At 42.3% G+C, this 22553-nt stretch overlaps 1 protein-coding gene across 1 annotated transcript in view; it reads right to left on the bottom strand.

Annotated features, from left to right (window-relative positions):
* Positions 1-9148: 9148 nt before the first annotated feature.
* LOC142991426 (cadherin-2-like) overlaps positions 9149-22553 on the bottom strand; it is a 65253-nt gene continuing 51848 nt past the window's right edge. The window contains exons 13-16 of the mRNA XM_076141558.1: positions 21570-21803; positions 15324-15463; positions 10757-10918; positions 9149-9772 (exon numbers count right to left, since the gene is read on the bottom strand). Of these exons, the coding sequence (XP_075997673.1) occupies positions 9569-9772; positions 10757-10918; positions 15324-15463; positions 21570-21803 (740 nt within the window). The 3' untranslated portion in view covers positions 9149-9568. The remainder of the gene's footprint in view (positions 9773-10756; positions 10919-15323; positions 15464-21569; positions 21804-22553) is intronic.

A 22553-nucleotide genomic window follows, 5' to 3' on the forward strand; every position in this document is an offset into this window, starting at 1 on the left:
ATTTGATAGAAGGACTTGTATGTGGGTGACAACACCCACAAGTCTCCCCAGTTTCCCCCATTTCTCATTTTAGTGCAACACTGAAAAAATTATGTGTGACAAATGTTAATGTCACTACAAGTGTACGACCTGAATCATGTGTTACCCCCCTGATTTAAAAACATGTTCATGTAATGAGAGTAGGTTGGATTAAGTTACCCCTGTTTCTGTTGTTTAATCTATAATCTATCTATATTACAAGCTTTATTCAGCTTCTTCATTCATTGGGACCTTCAGCAAAATGTGCGTTAAGGCCATCTAGGATACAAATGTGAGCAGTAAATCACATATGTGTGTGCAGGGAACGGGATAAAAGAAACAGATTTTGTTATCCCGAAAAAACTTCTGATCTATATAAGGGGAGGGCGAAAGAAAAAGTTTTGTAACAACTGCATTAATCAAATGATAGGAAACAACATGTGTTTTGTTTCATTCGTTACTGCTAAGAAAACAAAATTGTCCTCCAGCCCTGCCCCAGGGTAACAGGGTGGAGTGACTCTATTCATAGTGTGGAGAAAGACAAAACCGGTTCTACATACCTAACCAACCACACACACAAACACACACACACACACACACACACACACACACACACACACACACACACACACACAAGGAGGGACGGTGGAGACAAGGAGCCAACTCCTGGCGCAAAATAGTAGCCAAACTGGTGACGGTTGGGTGGAGGGGGGTGAAACAAATCAGCCCATATACTTAAAGCAGGACAGACACACATTAGTGAATGACATTTAAACAGGTAAGCGTGCATCAGATTGTACAGGTACAGATGTGGTACAGATACCACACACACACACACACACACACACACACACACACACACACACACACACACACACACACAGACACAGGGACAGAGACATGGAGTCCATGTAATCTCGAAACATTGGCAATCTGAGGTGATATTTGTATTGTTACTATTATTGTTATTGTGGAAGATGGGACTTGAGTAAGGAACAATAAATGAAGCAACACAAAGTCAAGACCGCCAATGACAGCAACAGAAACAATTGTAAAATAATAGATGATGATTGTTGTGATAATCAGGTACTGGACCAGAATTAATTTAAACCCTGAGAGTTTATGGCAGAGAGGCATGGCACAATATAATTTTTTAACATGAGCTGATAGTTGACATTGCAGTTACAGTTACTGTTGCAACAGCTGAAACAATGTCAAACAAGAGCCAAAATAATACAAATGATGAAAAAAAAATCAAAGAAAAGGAAATGATAATCAAAAGGATGAGAAGAATGGAAAAGGAAGTAGAGAGAAAGTAAGAGCAAGAGAGAGCAAGAGAAGGAAAGAGCCAGGGATAAAGAGCCCTCTCCACAACGGCATCTTAACCTGGACATATACATATACATACAAACAAATCAAAGACTGCCACGTCGGTTCTTTGGAACACCCACTGGCCACAGAACAAGCTGTGTGACTGCATCCAGAAGTTTGTTCATTGTCCCCTCCCATAGAGGTCAGGGAACTGAGACAACATTCTTTCACCATTTGTCTATTGATTAGACCTCCCGAGGTGTGGGGTGTGATCTGAGAACATCATTGCACCACATGCACTATTCCTCATAAGTACAATTATGAGCCACCCTATGCTTGAACATGGTGTTCGTTATAGACAATCTATGACCAGCACAGAAGTCCAATAACAGAACACCACTTTGGTTCAGATCATGCAGGCTGTTCTTCCCAATGACCTAATGACCCAATCATAGTAGAACTGTGGAGCCTGAGATGGAACCCTTTCCAGGATGCCACCAGGGGACTCCAAGAAGTCCAGATACTCCAACCTTCAAACAGGTCAGAGCTGCATAGAGGCGGCCCTGTCGTTCCCTGGGGGAACTCCTTGCCTGTCACTAGTGATGGCGAGATGAAGCTTCGTGAAGCATTGAAGCTTTCCATCCAATTGGTTTACTCATTGGCCGAAGCTTCGCGGTGCTTCATTTGCTCTACTGTGGACAATAAATGTAAAACAGACAGCGTGAATATAATGACGCAATGGCTTTGGTGTGCGAAGCTTTGAATTGAATAAATCAGGAGTGGTTGACCAGTCCAACTCATAGAGCAGGGGTGGGCAAACTTTTTGATTCGCGGGCCACAATGGGTTCTAAAATTTGACTGAGGGGCCGAGCCAGTCAAGGATGGATGGAGTGTTTGTGTGAACTAATATAAATGACATGTAAAAGCTATTATATGAAAGTATTTGGCCTCTAACAGGCAGCAAAGCATGAACATACAAGTCTCATTGTACAAATTGTTTTCCAAATGCATTAATTTAATTACATTCTATTTTAATAAACAGTAGAGAAATTCACGTTCAGTTACAGTAAGAACAGTGTTGTTGATCTCCCTTTTTTGCCAGTGCATCAAAGTCTGGAGTTAGTTTGTTGTGGCAATTCTCAGGATAGATCCGAGGTGTTGGTCAGTTAACTTGGATCTGTGACAGGCTTTGTTGATGATCATGACGCTAAATGTCTGCTCACATAACGTAGGTCGAGCCAAAAAAAAGTCAGCACCTTCTGTGCCGTCCTCCGGAGGTTTGGAAACGTGGCTTTGTTAAGTGACGCATAAAAGTCATTCAGTTTAAGAGAATTAAACTTCTCCTTTAGGACAGAGTCAGATTCAAGATCAATCAGTTCCAATTGCAGCTCCTGTGGCGCTGTTTCAGGGTGTTGTGACAGTGGACAGGACACCAGCTGAAGTGACTTTTCAATGTTTTCAAAATCAAAGAACCTACTGCAGAATTTTTCGTGCAGGTCGTCAAGTGATTTGCTGTATCTCTTTGCATTTTGCGTTGCCTCTTTTTCTTGCGGTGACTGCTTGTTAGCGTAGTTCGCATGCTTCGTAGCAAAGTGACGGCTGATATTGTCCTCTTTGAAAACCAGTTTCTTGGCATATCAGGCATACAGCCTTTGATCGGATTAAGTGAAAAAATATTTTGTTGTCCACTCAGTATTAATCACTCAGCACTTACTGTCCACTTTTCGTTTTTTCGATCCGCTTTTTTACAGAAGGGCTCGTAGGGCAAAGTGAAAATGTGAAGGATGTCTCTGAAGTGCGCCATCTATTGGGGAAACGCGGGCATTGCGGGGGAAATGTAAAACGAACGAGGTTTATTTAAAATAAAAATAATTTAATAATAATATAATAATAATTCGGCGGGCCGGATTAAAAAGCCCAACGGGCCGTATATGGCCCGCGGGCCGTAGTTTGCCCACCCCTGTCATAGAGCCACAACACATCCCAACACCATTGCGAAAAGCCATAGAGAAGAGGTAACGGAGAATAAATCCAAATACAGGCTGGCGGTAAGAAAACTAACAACTCACTCACTCACTCACTTACAGAAAGAAAAAAAATACAGAAAGACAACCCATGACTTGATGGGAAAGGAACTGGAGTGGAGACAAAACATAATGATGATAACCCACACGGGCAAAGTGGTTAAAGATTAACTAATAAAGAATGTTCAAACTGTGAACAAAGAGACTGGCCCATCCCATAATCAGACCGCCTCGGGAGACAGAGAGAAAAATGTCCGGTGTTCATCTTCATATTTTCGTTCAAAAAAAAATCGGACAGCTTTTTGTTTGAAATTGCCAAATATAAGCATATGCGTTTTAGATGTTTATTTTATAATATGAAAATTCTGTAGACCAAGAGAAAATAAGTGAGCACTCGAGCCGAGCCGCACGTCAGCCGGCAAAGACCCGTGGGTTCGCCAACCCTGCTCTTGGGGGTTCTCCAATCATACAATGTTTGGTTCACCCAGGTTTGGACCTCAACTGATGCGTTCGAAGTGAAATTTTGGGTCCTCGCTAACAAACACGCAATAAAGTCCACGTAGGCAGGCAGGCAGGCAGGCAGGCGCGCACGTAACAGCACACACGCGTAACAGCACGCACGCGTAACAGCACGCACGCGAAACAGCACGCAACACGCAGTAACAGTCAGTAGTAGGTTTTCCTAATATTTGTCCTTTCTGTGATTAAAGGCAACCAAAGCTCTGCAGGACATTTTGGTGTTCATTTGGATCAAGGCTGTTACCTCCACATTCCATAGTGTTGTTTACCTCTTTTCAGTCCTTCCATCTATCTGCTGGACTGAAACACAAGTTCTTCGTAATGTTAAACCCATGGCTCTGTAAGGTGAGCACTCGGGTCTGTCACTAAAACAAAGACCACATTGTGCAGAAGCTTGGAGAGACCTTTTAAACCAATATTTTAATCATGCTTACCTGCACAAGGTTAGTAATCTGTTAGTAATTAGTTACTATCTGATCAGGAAATATTCTTATTGCCTCCACCAATGAGGTTCTGTTTTCAGCAGCATTTGTGTCTCTACTTGTATGTCACAAATTGCTGTAACTCTTGATTAGCCTCTCGAAGACTGTTGGAAAGTGCTTGACTGTTTGAAAGTGGTCAATCAGTGCGTCTGTTTTTGTATTACCAAGTGTTATAGTTACTGCCCTGATTTTTTTTTTAAATCATACAGCATTTGGTCTTAATCTGTTTAAATGTAAACATGTTTGATAAGTTTAGCCAATTTATGTAAAATCAGCATTTTATGCATTTTCCAGTGTAAGCCAACAGACATATATCGTTCACTAAATTGACTGGCTATCTTAGAGCGTGCCACGTCGCAGACTCTTAGAGAACCAGTTAGGCACTCGCTCGCTGTGGATGGAAAATCATCAACAGTGTAATTCATTCCATTGACTCCATTGGGAACCTTGAGGAACGCTGTCTCTAACTTTTGTTTGAATGGAAGATTCATTATTGACATGAACAAACTGAAATCGAATAATGTCAAATCAATCAAATATGATTTAAACCAGTTTAATACGGCTCCTCTAATGCCATTTAGGTTTTCTAATCTCTGTAATAAAATGTAGTGGTAAATGGTGTCAAATGCAGCACTACGATGTGATAGAACAAGAAGGTTTAAAGGTTGGTGGTTTAAAAGGTTTTAAGGTTTAAAAGGTTTTAAGGTTTAAAAAGGTTATAAGACCTACAGAACTGTGACCCACCCTCCCTCTGTCCGGGCTCTCAGAGGGACCAGCTGGATGCCTGGTAAGGTTCATGGGTTCAGGTTTTAAGGTTGGTTGTTTTAAGGTCTAAAAGGTTGGTGGTTTTAAAAGGAAAATCACCAACCTCTTAAAACCACCATCCTTTTAAGACCACCAACCTTTTAACCCTTCAAAACCACCAACCTTTTAAACCTTAAAACCACCAACCTTAAAACCACCAACCTTAAAACCTGAACCCATGAACCTTACCTGGCATCCAGCTGCTCCCTCTGAGAGCCCGGATAGAGGGGGGGCTGATCACAGTTCTGTGGGTCTTAAAACCTTTTAAACCTTAAAACCTTTTAAACCTTAAAACATGTTTAACCTTAAAACCTTAAAGCCTTTTAAACCTTGAAACTTTTTAAACCACCAACCTTTTAAACCTTAAAAACACCAACCCTTTTAAAACCAAGACCAGGCTGGTGACCAGCATCAGGAGGAGGTGCCAGTCAGTTGTGGCTGTGTATGGTTCTTCCACACACTACTGAGGCTCCTGACCGTTTGTTAGATTAATAAATTGTAAAATTGCCAATACATGTTGTTTCTTCCTTGTTACTGATAGACTTCATTCATTCAATCCACCAAACAAGAGTCAATAGCAACAGCAGAATAAGCTGTTTGGCATTGGCAGAGAAGATTTGGCAAATTTTGTATGAGCGCAACCCACATACTCAGCTGTGCTGCTCATCCCACAAATACATGTTCCTTACAAATGGGATACCATTTAAAAGTGAACTAAAAAGGCTTTCCAACGGTATAAAATGTATTGCCAAGAAGCATTGTTTCAACAGAGAAATAATCTACGAAACACAAATTTCCGAACTTTTGGTTCGATGTTTAGACGTGAGCAGTGTTTTGCGTTTCACAGAGACATGTCTCTACGAGGACATCCTGGACTCCAACGTGAATGTCGACAGCTTCCAGACTGTTGGGCGGACAGGATTCACCGAGAGTGGCAAGAGAAAAGGTGGGGTACTTGCTATTTTTATTAACAACAAATGGTGTAATCCTGGTCACAGTGAAAGAATGTTTGTGTAGCCTGGACATTGAATTGCTCACTGTGAGTCGAAGGCCGTATTATTTGCGGTGTGAGTTCTCACATGTTATCCTCTTGGCTGTTTACATTCCTCCCTCGGCGAGCGCATCGCTGGCGAGTGACATCATCCCCTCATCCATCGCCAGACTCCAGACCCGGCACCCCGACACGTTCATGGCGATATCATGGGAGAAATACTGTATGTCCTAAATGTTAATTTGTCATTTATTTATTCATTGGATCTGACTCTCCAAAATCGTGTGAATTTCATCCTGCCCAACGTATCAAGTGAAAACTAAGAGCAGATCTAAGGAGGTCCAATTCATTTGCACCAGGGTAATTTACACATTTGTGTCGATTGTTCATATTTTGAAGAATACTTTTGTCTATAATGAAAAGATGCATGCAAAACCTTTTTTAATTTGTAACCCAAATAACACATAAACAAGGATTTAGGATATTAGCATTTTCATTTCATTTCATCATTTTCAGATACCACAGCCAACAGAACAACAAGAGAAAAAAATACATGTCTGTACATATTTCAGTTTACAATGAGTAGCCAGTCACAGATTACAGAGAACACGAAGGCAAATCCTCAGCAGACAGAAGAAACATTGCCTTCTTTGTGTATCATCCAACATCAAGGGATTTCTTTGCTGGACTGATGACCCCCTTTACTATCAACCAGCTGCATAAGTTAAATTGTGATTACAAAAAAAAGAAAAAAAAAACTGAATCCAAACGAAAGAAATCTAGTCTAATATTACTGTACATGTCTTTCCCTGGCTTTGGAAAACCAAAACCAAACTAGCAATAGTATGCAACTATTCTGAACAGCTCTGGGTTTTACAAAGGCAAGTAAACTTTATTTCTATAGCCCAATATTTAAAGTATCCCATGTCTTTATCAGAAATAAATAACAAGGTCAGTGGCTGTGATTTAACAGGATAACAAACTGTGACTCAATTCTACATAAAAACTGAAAAAGAAAAGCAAGAAATGCAAAGGTTTGCTCTGACTTTATCCTGTTAGTTTAGTTGGCCCACACTGTACATATTGTACAACTTATCTGAACTAAACATAAATGTATACTTAGAGGAATGGTGACATATTATTAATTGTGTATTGAGGTGTATATCTGTTTCATGATCACAATCATTCACAACAATTATAGCACTTTTCATACATTGGCTGCAACACAAAGTGAACAATTTCATTGAAAAGAAAGAAAATGGCATATATAAAGAGTGTTATTTGCTCAAAATGAGAGCAATTGTGTTTTTTAATGTTTGACAGAGTGGTTGAGGTCAATGACAATATCAAAACCTTGAAGCCCTGGAAGCAGCGAGTACAGTATATACCAAAGTCTTCAGCCTTCATTTCACATATTACAAAAGTGTTGGACAGAAAGGAAAACAGGCAGATAATTTAGCTTTTTGTCACAGACTTGGCAGTTGTTTTGCCTGAGAGTGTATGTTTTTGTATTGTGCGTGTATGTGTCCTATCCACTCGCTAAAAGCAGAACTGAGCAAATGTTTGAATCGGATCAAATCTCCAAACTCACACATTATTACTCTACACTATTATGTTAATTATTATTTCAACATAACCTTTGCTGGCTGTGGTTAGTTGCTCTTGGTATCCTAGTTTTGATAAAAGCCCCCCCGACACACAGACCTTCAAATTCAAAATCATGGCTATTTCCTTTGTTTTATATTAGATGAAAATTTAAGGAAACAGTTGAACAGTTCACAAGTCTTTGTCTTTCAATCCCTGGGTGGTGTCCTCCTAACTTTAAAAAACACATTTATGCAACGCATTTTCATCTTCAACTATCTCCTTTTTTCTCATTTCAGTAATTGTTCCTTGCATTCGGCTTTATGTATGTTTTAAATGGCATTCTTACACAAACGTCAGTTAGTTAGATATTTCCCCACCTTTTCTCCTACTAGATATGAAAACCAACCACAAAAATGCAGGTAATATACCATCCAGCCAGCCAAAAACAGTTATTATTCTCCCTTGTTCAGTGCAAATTACATCAATAATGTGCATGGTTTGGTCGTGAAAAAAAAGTAAGTGCAGTACAAGAAATCAAATGCTGTGTGTTCATGAAGCAATTATTCTATAATTGTAACGGAAAAGCACAACTAGTGGGTTTAATCATTAGTTTTCGAGAAGAAACAAAAGTCAGGGAAAATGTAGCGTATGGTGAAGTTCCCTCTGTCTCCATGTCTCTCCTCTGCTCCACTGTGCTGTCTGTCTCGTGAAGGAGCTGTAGGTCAGTTGACCGATTTAGCTGATCCATTAAATCATTCTGACTTCTTTATACAGCAGTTTTCTCTCCACAAAATTTGACTAGATGACTAAACTTACCAAGAAATACAGCCTGCATGTACAGAAAAAACAATGGAGAGATTTACACAAAAACTGATATGAAAGCACAGAACTGCTAAATTCAACATTGTGAGGTGCCAGTTATTTTCTTCCGTTTCGTTTTTAGTCTAAATCAAGACGTACAGAACAATCCTTACATTGAGTGTTGCAGATTTATTAGGGTCTCCTGAAAGAAAGGGCTGAAAGAATGAGCTCACTACAAGAATAAATACTGTATATAGACAGTGTTGAAGTAGTAATGTCCTGCCTTCCAAGTGCTAGATGAGACACAGGAATGCAGATTTTATATTTTGACAGTGTATGACAGATGTACTGACCATCTGGATTGAGGACGATTCCCCTAATGGCATTAGTAGACGTATAACTGCTTGCCACATGAAATAGATAAACTTGTTTAAGACCCAGAGCTGTACAGTAAAACCATGTATGTTGCTACAAATCATCCAAGGTCTCTTTTGAGCTGCATTTCCTTTAAGAGTATCCATCCAGTAGTGTGTCTCTGTGGAAATTAATAATACGCACACACACACTGTGAAAATTAATAATATGCACACGCACACGCACACGCACGCACGCACGCACACTGGGAGCTTGAAAGCAATGAACAGAAACAACAGAAACAGAAACAATCAAAAAATGTACAAAAAGGCACATTTAACCCCAGTGCTCCTGTACTGTGAGATTCAAGTGTAAATGAGCATCTGTAGCATGGCTGTAGCTCTTAACCGTCGTATTCACCTCTGAGCACACTACTCACAGTAGCATGGGGGCTAACACTTTGATGATAATGCCTCAGCGCTAGCCCTGTTCCACCTTGCTAGGCCAGGAGTCAGCATGGTCCCTAATGTCACCAATCATCCTCAAGACGTAGCAAGTCTTTTTGCAAGCCATCCAATTGTAATTTGAATGTGCTACTGGAATTCCTTAAAACCATCTTCCCTTACCCTCACTACTGAGCCCTGGAGTGAGGTTTGTGGTTGTGGGGGGGGAGGTTGCTAATCATCTCCTCCGCCGTACAGATCGGCCAGCTTGCGGAAGTGTGGCCCCCAATCACCAAGGTAGTCATAATCCTGGTCTTCGCTGATGGAGGAGTACAGGGAGCTTAGGGAGCCAGCGGTGGAGCCGCTGCCCTCATAATCAAACACGAGCAGAGAATCATAGGGGGGAGCGGTCGGGTCATTGTCTGCTGCCTTCATACCCTAGCAAGAGAAAAGGAGACAAATTAAAGGTGAGCAAGACAATAGGATGAAAACAAACATGGAGCAAAAAAGAAATTTAAATTAGGGTAACTTAAAAGACATAGCAGCAGATTTAACGTGTTGTAATGGAACAACACAACAACAGACCTGTTAAGAGTTTGAATTTTGAGTGATCTTTTAAACAGATTTGTGTCACAAATGTTCATGATCAATACAAAATAACATCCAAGCCCACTAAGTTGTTTTGTTGCTTAATTTAAACGGGAGGTTTTGATTTGAACCCTCACACATTCTAATAGAGACATGCTTCTTCCCTCACTCTGCACACACACACACCACACCCCTCATTCCCTGTGCACTGTAAGAAAGCAGAGGCACACAGACTACACGGAGTATACAAGTCTCTAGTAGACTACCAAGCACTTCAGAAGAGAATGAAAGTGTTTCTAGTCTGTAATTTATGACATTTTACAGCAGAGAGAGCAGTATAATGTGAGGCTCTTAAATATGCCAGTTTTCATAGGCTCACCCCTTACAACATATCAATATTATTATCCAGTATGCTATAGAACAGCAGAGAAGCTTTATGAATTATGATGGTGCACATTCAGTGCAGCTCTGTGAAGTTTGAGCGTGATGAGCCCCATTGGATTAGCTGGGTTTTCAGTGCTGTTCTAGGGTACCTGAACAGTGGTTGTTGATGGAGGGAGTTATGATGAGTTAAGTGAGTTAGATGAGTTATTAGTATTTTATTTTGTTTGATAAAAAAAATAATTTCCCTGACACCAGCTCCAAAGTGACTGTTGATGTCATGCATTAGAAGTGAGTGCACCACCTCACATTTAATTAGAGTATACTAATCAATTTTTCAGATAAAGCACCTTTGATGAATGTGGGATGCCCACTGAAATTTGACAGCAAAATGGCAAGGAATATCAAAAAACATTTCTACTGCTCTATTGCACAGAGTATGTGTAGTTATACCTCGTGGATGAAGTCTCCTATGTCTCCTGGGTGGGGGGCTGCAGAGCGAAGGGGGTACTGGTGGTCATGGTGGAGGGGCCTCTCATCCAGACGCCTGATTCCCACCTTGATACACTCTGGCTCCAAGGCATCAGGCTGCTGCAGCTGACTCAGATCATAGTCCTGAAGACACAAGACACATAAGTACACACATTTTGGTGTAGCAGAGCCCAAAGAAATTTAAGTCAACTCTTCTTACTTATCTTGTCATCAGATGTTGACAAGTTTTAATAAAATAAAATAAATGCAGATGGGGCTATGTCCCACTGTCCATCCTTCGACCCGAAGTAAATCTACTATAAAGTTTGATGGCGGCAGGAAGGAAGGATTTCCTGTGGCGTTTAGTAGTGCACCTGAGAGGAATGAGTTACTGAAGGTGCTTTTGTATGAGGCCTCTCCACCAGCACCTCCACCAGCACCTGGTGGAGAGGGTGAGAATCATTGTTCATGACGCTACGTGGCTTGCGCAGCATCCTCCTCTCTGACGCCAGCGCCAACAAATCCAGTTCAACCCCCAGGATGAAACCAGCCTTCCGTCTGACAAACTGTGGCTGACCAGTTAGAAAGTCCACTTTCCAGGAAACCAGGGGATAATCTACCTGCATCACCGACAGCTTAGAACAGTCAAAGAACATGAATCTCACAGTGCTGCGGGGTCTGTCCAAATGGGCATAAGCAGTAAAGCAGGAAGATGATGGCGTCCTCTACTCCTAGTTCAGGCTGATAGGCAAACTGGAGAGGGTCCAGTGACGGTTTGACCAAGGGCCAAGGAGTGATAGGCCCAGGCTCTCCAAGGACTTCGTCAAGTGGGACGTCAGTGACGCTGGTCTGTAGTCATTGAGGGTGCTGGGATGTGACCTCTTTGGGACTTGAATCAGGCAGGATGTTTTCCACAGCACCAGGACCTTCTCCAGACTGAGGCTCAGGTTGAAGATGTACTGCAGGACTCCACACAGCTGGGGAGCACATGCTTTCATGGTCACCCAAGGTTTGTTGTTGGGGAAGCAGCGTACAGTCTCTGTGGGAACAATACTGTCCACACAGAAGTTGATGTACTGTGTGACACAGTCCGTGGGATCATCAATGTCCTCTCCATGCAAGTCACAGAGCCAGTCCCAGTCGGTAACCTCAAAGCAGCCCTGGAAAGCCTCATCAGCCTCCTGTGACCGTCTCCTCACCTTCCTTGTAGTCATAGGCTGCCGCTGGACGAGGCTTGTACAGGGGCTGCAGGTAGATCAGGTTATTATCAGACCTTCCCAGTGGAGGAAGGGCACAGAGCTGTATGCCTCTTTAACATTGGCATACAGCAGGTCCAGCGTTTTGTTATCTCTGGTTGGACAGTCCACAAACTGCTTGAACGTGGGCAGTGTCGCTGAGACATGAAAGTCCCCAGTTGAGATGACCGTGTCCAGGTGCTGGGTCTGGAGTCTGCTGAGTGGATGATATCACTTGCAAGCGATGCGCTGGCCGAGGGAAGAATGTGAACAGCCAGGAGGATCATATAGGAAAACTCACGCAGCAAATAATGCATAGTTTTTAAACGATGTGAGACGTCTGGTGTCCCAAAGATGGCCATAAATGTGTAGGGTTGTAAATGTTTTCCCAATATGGTAGACAGTATATTAAAGTAACCAGACCAGTAATTGTGTAACCTCCATCCGAAGAAACACATTTGGCTCCTGTGACAATGTGGGTTCGAACGCCTATCACGTTTATCCTTCACCTGTGGGTACATTTCAGAAAGTCTCGCTTTGGATAAATGGAGCCTGTGTGAGGGGAATGGGGTACTTATTTGTAGTATAAGAGAAATCTGGCCTCAGAGATAAATTTATCAGATGGGTGAGATTATTATACACATCACCATGAACACCAAGTCAGCAGTGTTTTGGGTTTCACAGAGACATGGCTCCACAAGGACTTCCTTGGTGTAAGCCAGTTTGGAGGCCAAGTCATCTTGTACTCCATCCTCTATTTCTGCTTTCATATACTCCTCTCTTCCAGCTAAGATCTCAAAATATATAAAAAATAATACTGTGCTCAATACTTAAATTTTGGAAACATTTCAAATTTGTAGCTGCATGGCTTTTGGTCTTCAAGGTTTCCTTGTGTCAGGATCTGTTCGTGATCGCGCTCTGTTTTGTTATGTGTTCTCCTCTCCCTTGTTTTCCTGCATGTGTTGTTGTTCCTGGCTGGGCATGGCTTGGGTTGACTAGTAATTCCCTAACATCACATCACAATGCAGTGGAAAGTGGTCTCAATCCTGTGGAAAGTGGTCTGAAAAGGTTCCTTATTTTTGGTACACTTCTCTGCAACCGCATTGCCATCCTCGCCCAACACTACGGCAGAGCTATTGTTTACATTCACAGTCAGCTGGGGTCTCTTCGGCCAACCGCGCTGGCACGGAGAGGCAGAAATCCCCAAGGAGTTGAAGAGGAAGTACAGGGGATGTAAGGCTGGAGTGAAACTCCAGGAGAAGAAACCATCTTCCTTCCATCACCATGGTAACGTGAGATCCCCAGCTAACAAGATGGACGAGCTGGCAGTCTTGGTAAGGACTCAGTGGGTGTATCGTGACAGCAGTGTTTTGTGTTTCACAGAGACACAGCTTCACAAGGACTTCCCGGGCTCCAACTTTAGTGTTGACATCTTTCAGACTGTTCGGGTGGACAGGATTCACAGAGAGAGTGGCAAGAGAAGAGGTGGGGGACTTGCTATTCTTATTCACAACAAATGGTGTAATCCTGGACACCATGAACCTGTGTTCAGCCTGGACATTGAACTGCTTGCTGTGAGTCTATGACCGTATTATTTGCTGCGTGAGTTCTCCCATGCGATCCTACATTCAGTGGTCACAAGACTCCAGACTCAGATATCTGGGGACTTCAATCACGTCTCTCTGGCAGCGACACTGCCCACTTTCAAGCAGTGTTCAAAACACTGGACTTGCTGTATGCCAATCATAAGGAGCCGCTAGCTGTGTAGCATCGTTGACAATGACTCCCACCCTCTCCACCAGGTGCTGGCCTCATACCGAAGTACCTTCAGCAACTCATTCGTCCCAGGTCTCGACTGAACGCCACAGGAAACGCCATCTTCCTTCTTTCCTTCCTTCCATTGCACTAGCCCAGTCCATAGAGGACTGGGAACTAGAGGGTCACCAGTTCGAGTCCCTGTATGGAAGAAGGAAGTGGTCTAGCAGCTGGAGAGTTGCCAGTTGCCTCTGTGCTCTCATTGCTGAAGGTGTACTTATGTGTGTGTTGTGATATGTAAGAGGGGCACGCAAGACAAATTTCAGATGATGTGTTTGCATGTGATTTGACCCAATAAAGTTTCTATTCTATCCGATCTTATCATTGGGTCCTATATTAAAATAACTTGATTGAACAGATCATAACACCTTGATTTGAATTCTGAAGGTATTGTTACGCCCCTCCCTCCCCCCTTCTCTGAGGAGTCTGCAGGCAGAGCTCAGAGGGTCATTATTGTTAATATGCTGGCACCTGTTAGACCTCTACCAGGCCTATTTTGGGCTAACACACAGCCCCCCACCCCTCTCTCTCTCTCTCTCTCTCTCTAAATGTTTCGCTAATTTTCCTTTTCACCTCAACAATTTTGGATGATTCAAGTACTTTCCAAAACTGATTGTTACAGAGATCTATCACCACATTCTGGATCTATGTGATCATTTCAACTCTAAAACAAGGGCTGCTTGGGAGGGTGAGCTTGGACTGCAACTTAGTAATTGTGGGAAGAAGTTGTGGGTGGGCTACATACTGTCAATTCCTGTGTTGTCTTCACTGATTCAGTTTAAAGTTTTACCCAGAGCCCATTTTCTAAATCAAGAATCAAAAATGTACCCAGAGGTAGAAGATAAATGTAATGATTGAATGCACTTCAACATCCAAGTCATATGTTTTTCCTCTTCCTGCGGTTACATAATTATTGGCCCTGTCCATTGAGTTCCATTGATGGGACCCCAGATGAGTCAGGGCCATTAAAAAGAAATGACAAATTTCACATCCTTTCTAGCCAGATGTTGTCTACTTCTACAGTGGAGATCTCCTAACCCTCTTGTTTCACAATGGCTTAATGACGCTGTCTTCAACTTAGTTTTTGTTTCAATTAAATATACAATGAGATGTGTGCTTATTGTATGCTAATACAAATTATTATTATGAATTATTAAAATTATTTTCCTCCTTTCTTAAATTTGCAACTGCATGCTCATGCTTATTTCATCTTATACTGTCTTCAAAGAAATACTTTGGGGGGAAAAAGTAACAGCATCTTTGTGGTAAAAATGTGTGCTCTTAATGTTTAATTTCAGAGGATTTGTATGGGTGAGTATATGAATGTGTAGCAAAAGGTGAGGTGGGATTTATGAAGTGAGCACATTAAGAACTGATCACCAAAACAGTCCAACTTAAATACAATTCCTGTCACATCACCAACAGTGTGTATTTAAAACCTAAGCTCCTGTATGTCTGCTCAGCCAGATTTAGGTTAACACATGTGGAGTTGTGGGTACCTGGTCCTCCTCTCCTCCTCCCTCCTCGTCATATTTGAGGATGTTGTCTCGGACATCGTCCTCTGGGTCAATGAGGAGCTGCTTGGCTTGTCGCTCCTTGTCCCTCTTCTTCATCCACATCACAAACAGGAGAACAAGCACTGGAGGGATTGTGTGTGTGTGTGTGTGTGTTAGAGAGAGAGAGAGAGAGGGCAGAGCCAGGGGAAAACAAAAAAAAGATACAAGGTTTGGATAGAGCAAAAATGTCCGTACAATTAATCAACCACTTAACACATCTGGGGATCATGAATGTAATCAGAAAATACACTGCATGGTCAAAAATACATGCACACCCAAACATGACACCTGTATATACATTATGTATTGAACAATCCAAAATTGTGAGCACTAAAATTGAGCTGGTCCTCCATAACAATTAATCATTTATATAAAATACTGCAGGGTTTGCTTCTATTACGCCATAAGGTGATGTCAATGACATTGGAGAAAAGGCCCGGCTTGTAATGGGGATTCCAATTAAACAATGTCTGGATACACTCCATTTGCCTCACTTGGAGAGTGCTTCTCTGCTTCATCTACTCAACACACTTTGTCTCGTATTAAATATGATGGAATGGAATTTGAATTTTTTTTTTTGAGTAATTGCAATATGATGCAAAGTCACGTTGCCCTCTAATGGACCTTCCACAAACACTTGGGAACACACTACCAACCTTTTAGATTATGCAGTCTTTCGCACCCCTCTATACAGACATTGTTCTCCCACTTTGACATTGTTCTAAATTAGACAAAAAGTACAACTAAAATTAAAACAATTGAGGAGTCTACAAGTCTCTGTCTTTGAGGTTCTAGAATATTGGGATGATGAGTAAAATGTCTCAAAATGTAGCTTTCAATGCACTGAAATGGAAGATCTGAGCATTTTTTCTATCAAAGAAAACACTTCCACAGAGGCCTGATGTAAAGTCTTTACATAAGGCAGTGGATCCTATTGTATGCATGGTGGTCCTACAGACCTGATGAAGGGGAGAGTTGTTGCATTTCTTGTTGTCTGTTTGCTCCTATACTATGAAACGAGGTATAAAAACAAATCACAAATATGCTAGTAATGTGTTAGCCAACCACAAATATGTTTGCAATTTTGGTGGAACTATTTATCAGTCTTCGGGGTCCTTTAAAGAAGCCATAATCTGACCACTTATTCTAATATTATATTATAAACCTACTCTTGACCCAGGCATTCTGGCCGACTACACACCTGTATCTCACCTTCCCTTTCTCTCCAAGATCCTCAAAAAAGCAGTCGCCAATCAGTTATGTGAATTTCTACTTGATAATAGCTTAGCCCACCATAGCACAGAGACAGAACTGGTAAAAGTCTCAAATGACCTTTGTATTTGTCAGAACGTTTCAAATGTACATGTTAACAATGAATCTTCCACACACACCAAAGTTAGACTTTGCGTTCCACAAGGCTCAGTTCTTGGACTAACACTATTCACTCTGTATTTACAATCAGAATCAGAATAGCTTTTATTGCCATTAAGTTTACACTTAAAAGGATTTTTTTCTGGTTATTGGTGCGATCAACATATAAGATAACAACTATGAAAAGAAATTAAAAGAAATTAAAAAACAAGAAATTAAATAAATTAAACAAATTAAATAAGATAAGATTAATCGTGCAAGTTGCTAAGGAAATTATGTGGTCAGTGGCAGACCCCGGGCCTTGTTGATGAGGCCCACTACAGAGGGGAAGAAACTGGATTTTGTGGCGTGAGGTTTTGGTCCTGATGGACCTCAGCCTCCTGCCAGAGGGGAGGGTTGCAAACAGTTTGTGTCCAGGGTGGGAGGGGTCGGCCACAATCCTGCCTGCCAGCCTCAGGGTCCGGTATGCGTACAGGTCCTGGAGGGACGGCAGATTGCAGCCGATCACCTTCCTCGCACAGCGTATGATATGCTGCAGGCTGCTCTTGTCCTTGGCAGTCGCTGCAGCGAACCAGACGGTGATGGAGGAGGTGAGGATGGACTCAATGATGGCAGAGTAGAAGTTGATGATGTTCTCACTTGCCCAAGTGGCTCATGCTCTCGTGTCCCTAGCTCCCGAGTCCCTAGCTCCGGAGTCCCTAGCTTCAGAATCCCCCGGTCCAGTGTCTGTAGCCTCCGTGCCTTATGCTGCAGTGCTGGTCGCCTCCTACCCAGAACCTGCAGCAGCCCGTCCAGCCGACCCAGTACCCACCGCAGTGGCAGAGGAAGGCGGCAACGACACTCGAGCGCCGTTTGGGGAAGATTTAAACCCTATCAGTGTGGGGATCTTGTTGGGGTGGAGGACCCCACAACACAAAGACGAAAACTGGAACCAAACTGGAGTGGACCTTTTGAAGTTGTCTCTTCAGATGACAGTGGACTGCTTTACAGGATATTGTATTTGAGGAAGCCCCAATCTGATCTTAAGACTATTCATTATGATCGTTTGAAGCCCTATCGGTCTTCTGGTGATACACGCTTGACAAGCCTACCCCCATCGTCAGTTGGACAATCCTCCACTCTTCATTACGGTGGATGGCCAAGGGATAATCTTCCCAGATATTCAGCATTATCAGGTTCTCTCCCCTTGTATCACAGATTTCCTGACACAAGGCCAGACTCTGCCCCGTTTGCCCTTCCCTGCCCTGGCTGCGTAGACCCTCAGGTCGGGTCCCTAGAGTACATCCCCCAGCAGTCACTCCTTTACAAGCTGATCGAGTGATGGAGCACGGTTAATGCCCAGTTAATAAAGACAAAAGAAGGAGAAGTAGTCCCGTGCCTTACTTGACACCGACCCAAAGAAGAAGGACCCTCGAAGATACTAAAAATATCGGTTGTTACACTGGTGGCAGCAGGTTTGTGGATTGTTTATCATAGCATTTCTTTTCCCTTCAGAAACAGAAACATAGATCATTCTGATTTGTCTAAAGTTTCAGAATTCATGAGAGTAAAATAAATTACAGCGTTGGAACTTTCACTAAGCTGGAGACATGATTCAGGATTCAAGATGCGTATTTGTCACATACCTATACATATGTGCATACATAAATGTAGTGAACTGAGGATCAAGCAGCCCTTCAACCACTGCAAACTAGTGGAAACTGCAAACAACCTTTTCTTTCTGTTTAGAAAATGTGATCCTGTCATTGATAGTATGTCATGCATAATTGTCTGACTACATATGCTACTGTAGAAATGATCTATCATATCTACAGCAGTGCTAATCTAAGTGTGTTGGAAGTTGTGAGTTGAAGTTACTATTAACTGGATCACCAAACAGGAAATTACACTTAATTAAATAATAGTTCTTCTTCAGGTGTTACAGACAAATGGCATTGTGGGTAGCTAAAAAAGTCAGGTAGAAAAAGTCAAGTGCATCGCATCACGACTTTCATCCCTAGCAACAAGCTCTATTGAGACAGAGAGACTTTTAAAACTAAAAGAAGATAAAGAGGACTTTAAAACAAAGTCATAGAGATGTTTATCCAGAAGGATAGGCGAATGGACTTCATTTACAAGTAAAGGTAAGACATGCATACACTCACTGCTGTACAGTCCACGACAAAAATGAAAGACCAGCCCTTTTTTAATTATAAATTTAAAAAAACATATAAAACAAGATAAGAAAAAATGTATTTATTTTAAAGAATAAAACTACATTTGTCTTTTTGTTGTGGACTGTATGTACTTTCATTTTTATTGAATGAGTATGAATTGTGGAATTGTGATGGCAAATTAAGAACACACAGAGGCTGCAGCAGAGCAAATGCGCTCTCTCTGAGCCGCTATACATTTCTGCTCTTCTTTGGCTTAATATGTACCTATGTGTGTGTAAAGAATGCTCATATGGGAAATGAAACATAACCAGTAGTCAATGTGCAAGCAGCCAGGTGAATGGTGTGAATTTATGCTACTCTGTTTAATTCATATATTTGTAAATCTGACTTTGAAAGAGACAGTGCCTCCCCAGCCACCAACCTCACCACACATCACTAGAATTGTATGCTCAATAACAGGGTAGCTATGTTTATACATGGCACTAGGCCCAGTTTGATATAAAACACAATTTTATACAATATATATAATAGGGGGTCCCTGCTCCATCTCTCCATCAGTTTGGGCGTCCTTGGCCTGAAAAACGTTGAAGGCCCCTGACCTAGAGTATGAATTGTGTACCTGGGAGAAGAATGAGAACTTTTTGACCGAAAGATTGCGAAGTCTCCAGAGGTCGACCAGACCGTTCTGGGAAGCAAAGTCAGAAAACGCTTTGGCCATTGCTAACAGGGATAAAGTGTGGGGGATGGGAACGATCTAATGTTGGGTCCAGCATGCAATTGATTGTTATGATTAAAATGGCGACCCCTCTGGATTTTGAATTGAAGTTGGAGTGGTAAATTTGGCCAATCCGTGGGTTGCAGCCTATGATGGTCTTTAAGCTTGAGGTGAGTTTCTTGAAGAAATATTATATCTGAGTTGAGCGGCTTCAGATGACAGAAGACCTTCAATCTTTTAACTGGATGGCCCATGACGCGAATGTTCCAGGAAATTAAACTTACAGGCATGCCAGAACCAGAGCTGGCATTGAGGTGGACAGAACCCATTTGTATGAGAGGGACGGATTAAAATATACCAAGCAAAGGCCAGGACACCCCACACACACACAGAACCCCATGCACACGGACACACCAAATAATGTCCTCTGAGGAGACAGCAGTGTAAAACTCGGGAAGTCAAATTGTTGCAAAGCTAACCATGTTTGTAACTGATACTAGATATGGGGAGAGAAGCTCCCGCAGAATCCGAATTATGTAAATAAAGGCTTAAGAAAATTATTGAATTAGAGTGTTTTTGAGACCCCATAATGGGTAAATGGAATGAGATGAGACAACCTTGTTCATAGTAGGAGCATTACCTGTACAAGCATAGGTTTTAGTGAACAGAAAAACAGAATATGAGAACCTTGAAATGCAGTGTGTTATTTTGCAATAACATCACCCCTTGGTCATAGTGTTGACATAAGATTTGGGCCTCTTCACTGGAAAGAAAATCCCTTTCAACACCCTTGTAGGTGATTCGAAGACGGGCTGTGTAGAAAACACCGCAACTGACTCCATCACGTCCTTCCATGCTTCGTAGCTGGCTCCTGATGGCGTTGAAAGACGCCCGAGCCTGGGCCACTTTCGGCGTATGGTCGGGAAACACGGAGATCCTCGTACCACTGATGTTGATCAGACGAAGCTCTCGAGCCCGCTTGAGGATATAAGCAGCATCGATCGGGCCAACGATGACGGGGCAAGGACGATCCCCTGGTCTGGGCCTCAGCTGGAACGTGCTCCTGGTCGAGCTGCAAAGTTTCTTTCAACAAGGCAGCTGCGGTGGTGGTGTTAATGGGAGTTTCTTCTGGTATGCCGATGATTCCTATGTTATTGCGATACGTGTAGGCTGCCAATTCTTTGTATTTGTTCTCTAACTTGGTCAGCGCGGCTTGTGTAGCAGCTTCAGATGTAGTCAGACAGGATTCAAAGGTAACCTGTTGACTTTTTATTGCTTGTTGCTCAGCTTCGACTAGGGCCAGAGCTGCTCCGATCGCAGTGTTAATCATCATTGGTATCGCTTGGAAGTGTGCCTCAATGTCATGTCTCAACTTTTGGATTAACATTGCCAGCTTATCTATGCGATCTCCATCCGTGGGTTGCACATCAGTCCTTGGGGAGGGAGACTCTTGAGTTGGGGAAGCCTGGGCCGAAGCGGAGGTCCTCGCCAGACTTGCGGTAGTGAGTTTCAGCTGGAGCTCTTGATCTTTCTGGGCTTTTTTCTGGCTCATATTGTTTACTTTAACAAACTACTAGTGCAGAATTTGTTGGGGAATCTTCCGTCAAGTGATGTATTACCATCAGTTGCTTAATAGCGCCCCACTTTTCTCACACTGTCAATGCTTGAAGAGGGGACACAGAGAGTGCTGATCTGGCTAGCTGAGCTGAACGTGCCCAATGTGTATCTTGGTAGAAATCATGCCGAAAGCCAGCCTGACGTGAAAAGTGGAGTCCTGTCAGGTACAGACAGCGCTCAACCAGCTCAAAGCCTTGCCAGCTGAAACATTTTCAAGTTTATCAGGAGATGACTCATATACAGCACAAAGAAACAAGAACTCAAATTGAAAACTATAGATTTCAGCAGAAACCAAGACTTTTCGTAGTCGAGGTCACCTGGTAAACTCACCTAGTAGTATTATAATGCAGATGAGAATGGCGATGATTGCTCCAGTGCCTAGTCCAGCGGCAATTATCCGCTCCATGTCCACGCAGTCTCCATGGTGGTCACACTGACACACCTTGACCCTCAGATAGGATGTGTTGGACATAGGTAAGTTACCGGAGTCTGTGATCATGATAGGAACCTCATAGATCCCTCTGTCCAAGAAGCTGATCCGCAAATGCAGTTGGGCATATTCGCCTAGAGAACATGAACATGAAAAGGTAAGTTTGGAGAGAAAGTAGATAGTAGAGAAACATAACACTCTAATTCATTCAGGAACCATGCCAGTTTCAGTCCACTGCTAGTTGTCATAAAGGAGCAGATGCCTTTGAGCAAGACATAACAGCCATAGTTCTGTAGTACTGCTGATGGACGACAGAGTTTTTCAATCTCACGTCAATCAACTGTCTCCATACACATTTTTCACATATTGTAACAGCCTGGAATGCCATATTTATTATAATATTCTATCATTTATGGCCATTGATGCTAGTTCAGTGTCTTCATAAGCTGATAATGACAATGTTGTGTTGTATAATTTCTACACAATATCAGTGAACCTGTCTTAATAACAATTGCTAATTGGATGACAAAGCTGTCAGTCAAGGTACCCTATGTCAGAGGTGTATCACCAGTTATCAGTATGTCCTGATTTAGCTGAGATTGAAAACAAAATTGAAACAAACAAATGTCGATGCAGTATGTTTTTACCCATTTCACATCATTGATTTGAAAGGAGAATCAAAGGTGAGGTTTACTTCACATTAATCACACACAACCCTGGATCAATGAATACATCATCCTGTAGTTTGACCCAGACAGACAACACCTTCTCGAACTGGTCTTGGTGCAGTTGTTTTGCTCTGAGTGTGATTGTGGGAAACAACTAATGCAATAAACAAATCCAAGAACTGAACCAGACAACACTTGTGTGAAAACTGCCTTAGA

This window comes from Genypterus blacodes, unplaced genomic scaffold (assembly GCF_046128005.1).
Source record: "Genypterus blacodes isolate CSIRO-AG114 ecotype Tasmania unplaced genomic scaffold, CSIRO-AGI_Gbla_v1 ptg000019l_1, whole genome shotgun sequence".
NCBI lineage: Eukaryota > Metazoa > Chordata > Actinopteri > Ophidiiformes > Ophidiidae > Genypterus > Genypterus blacodes.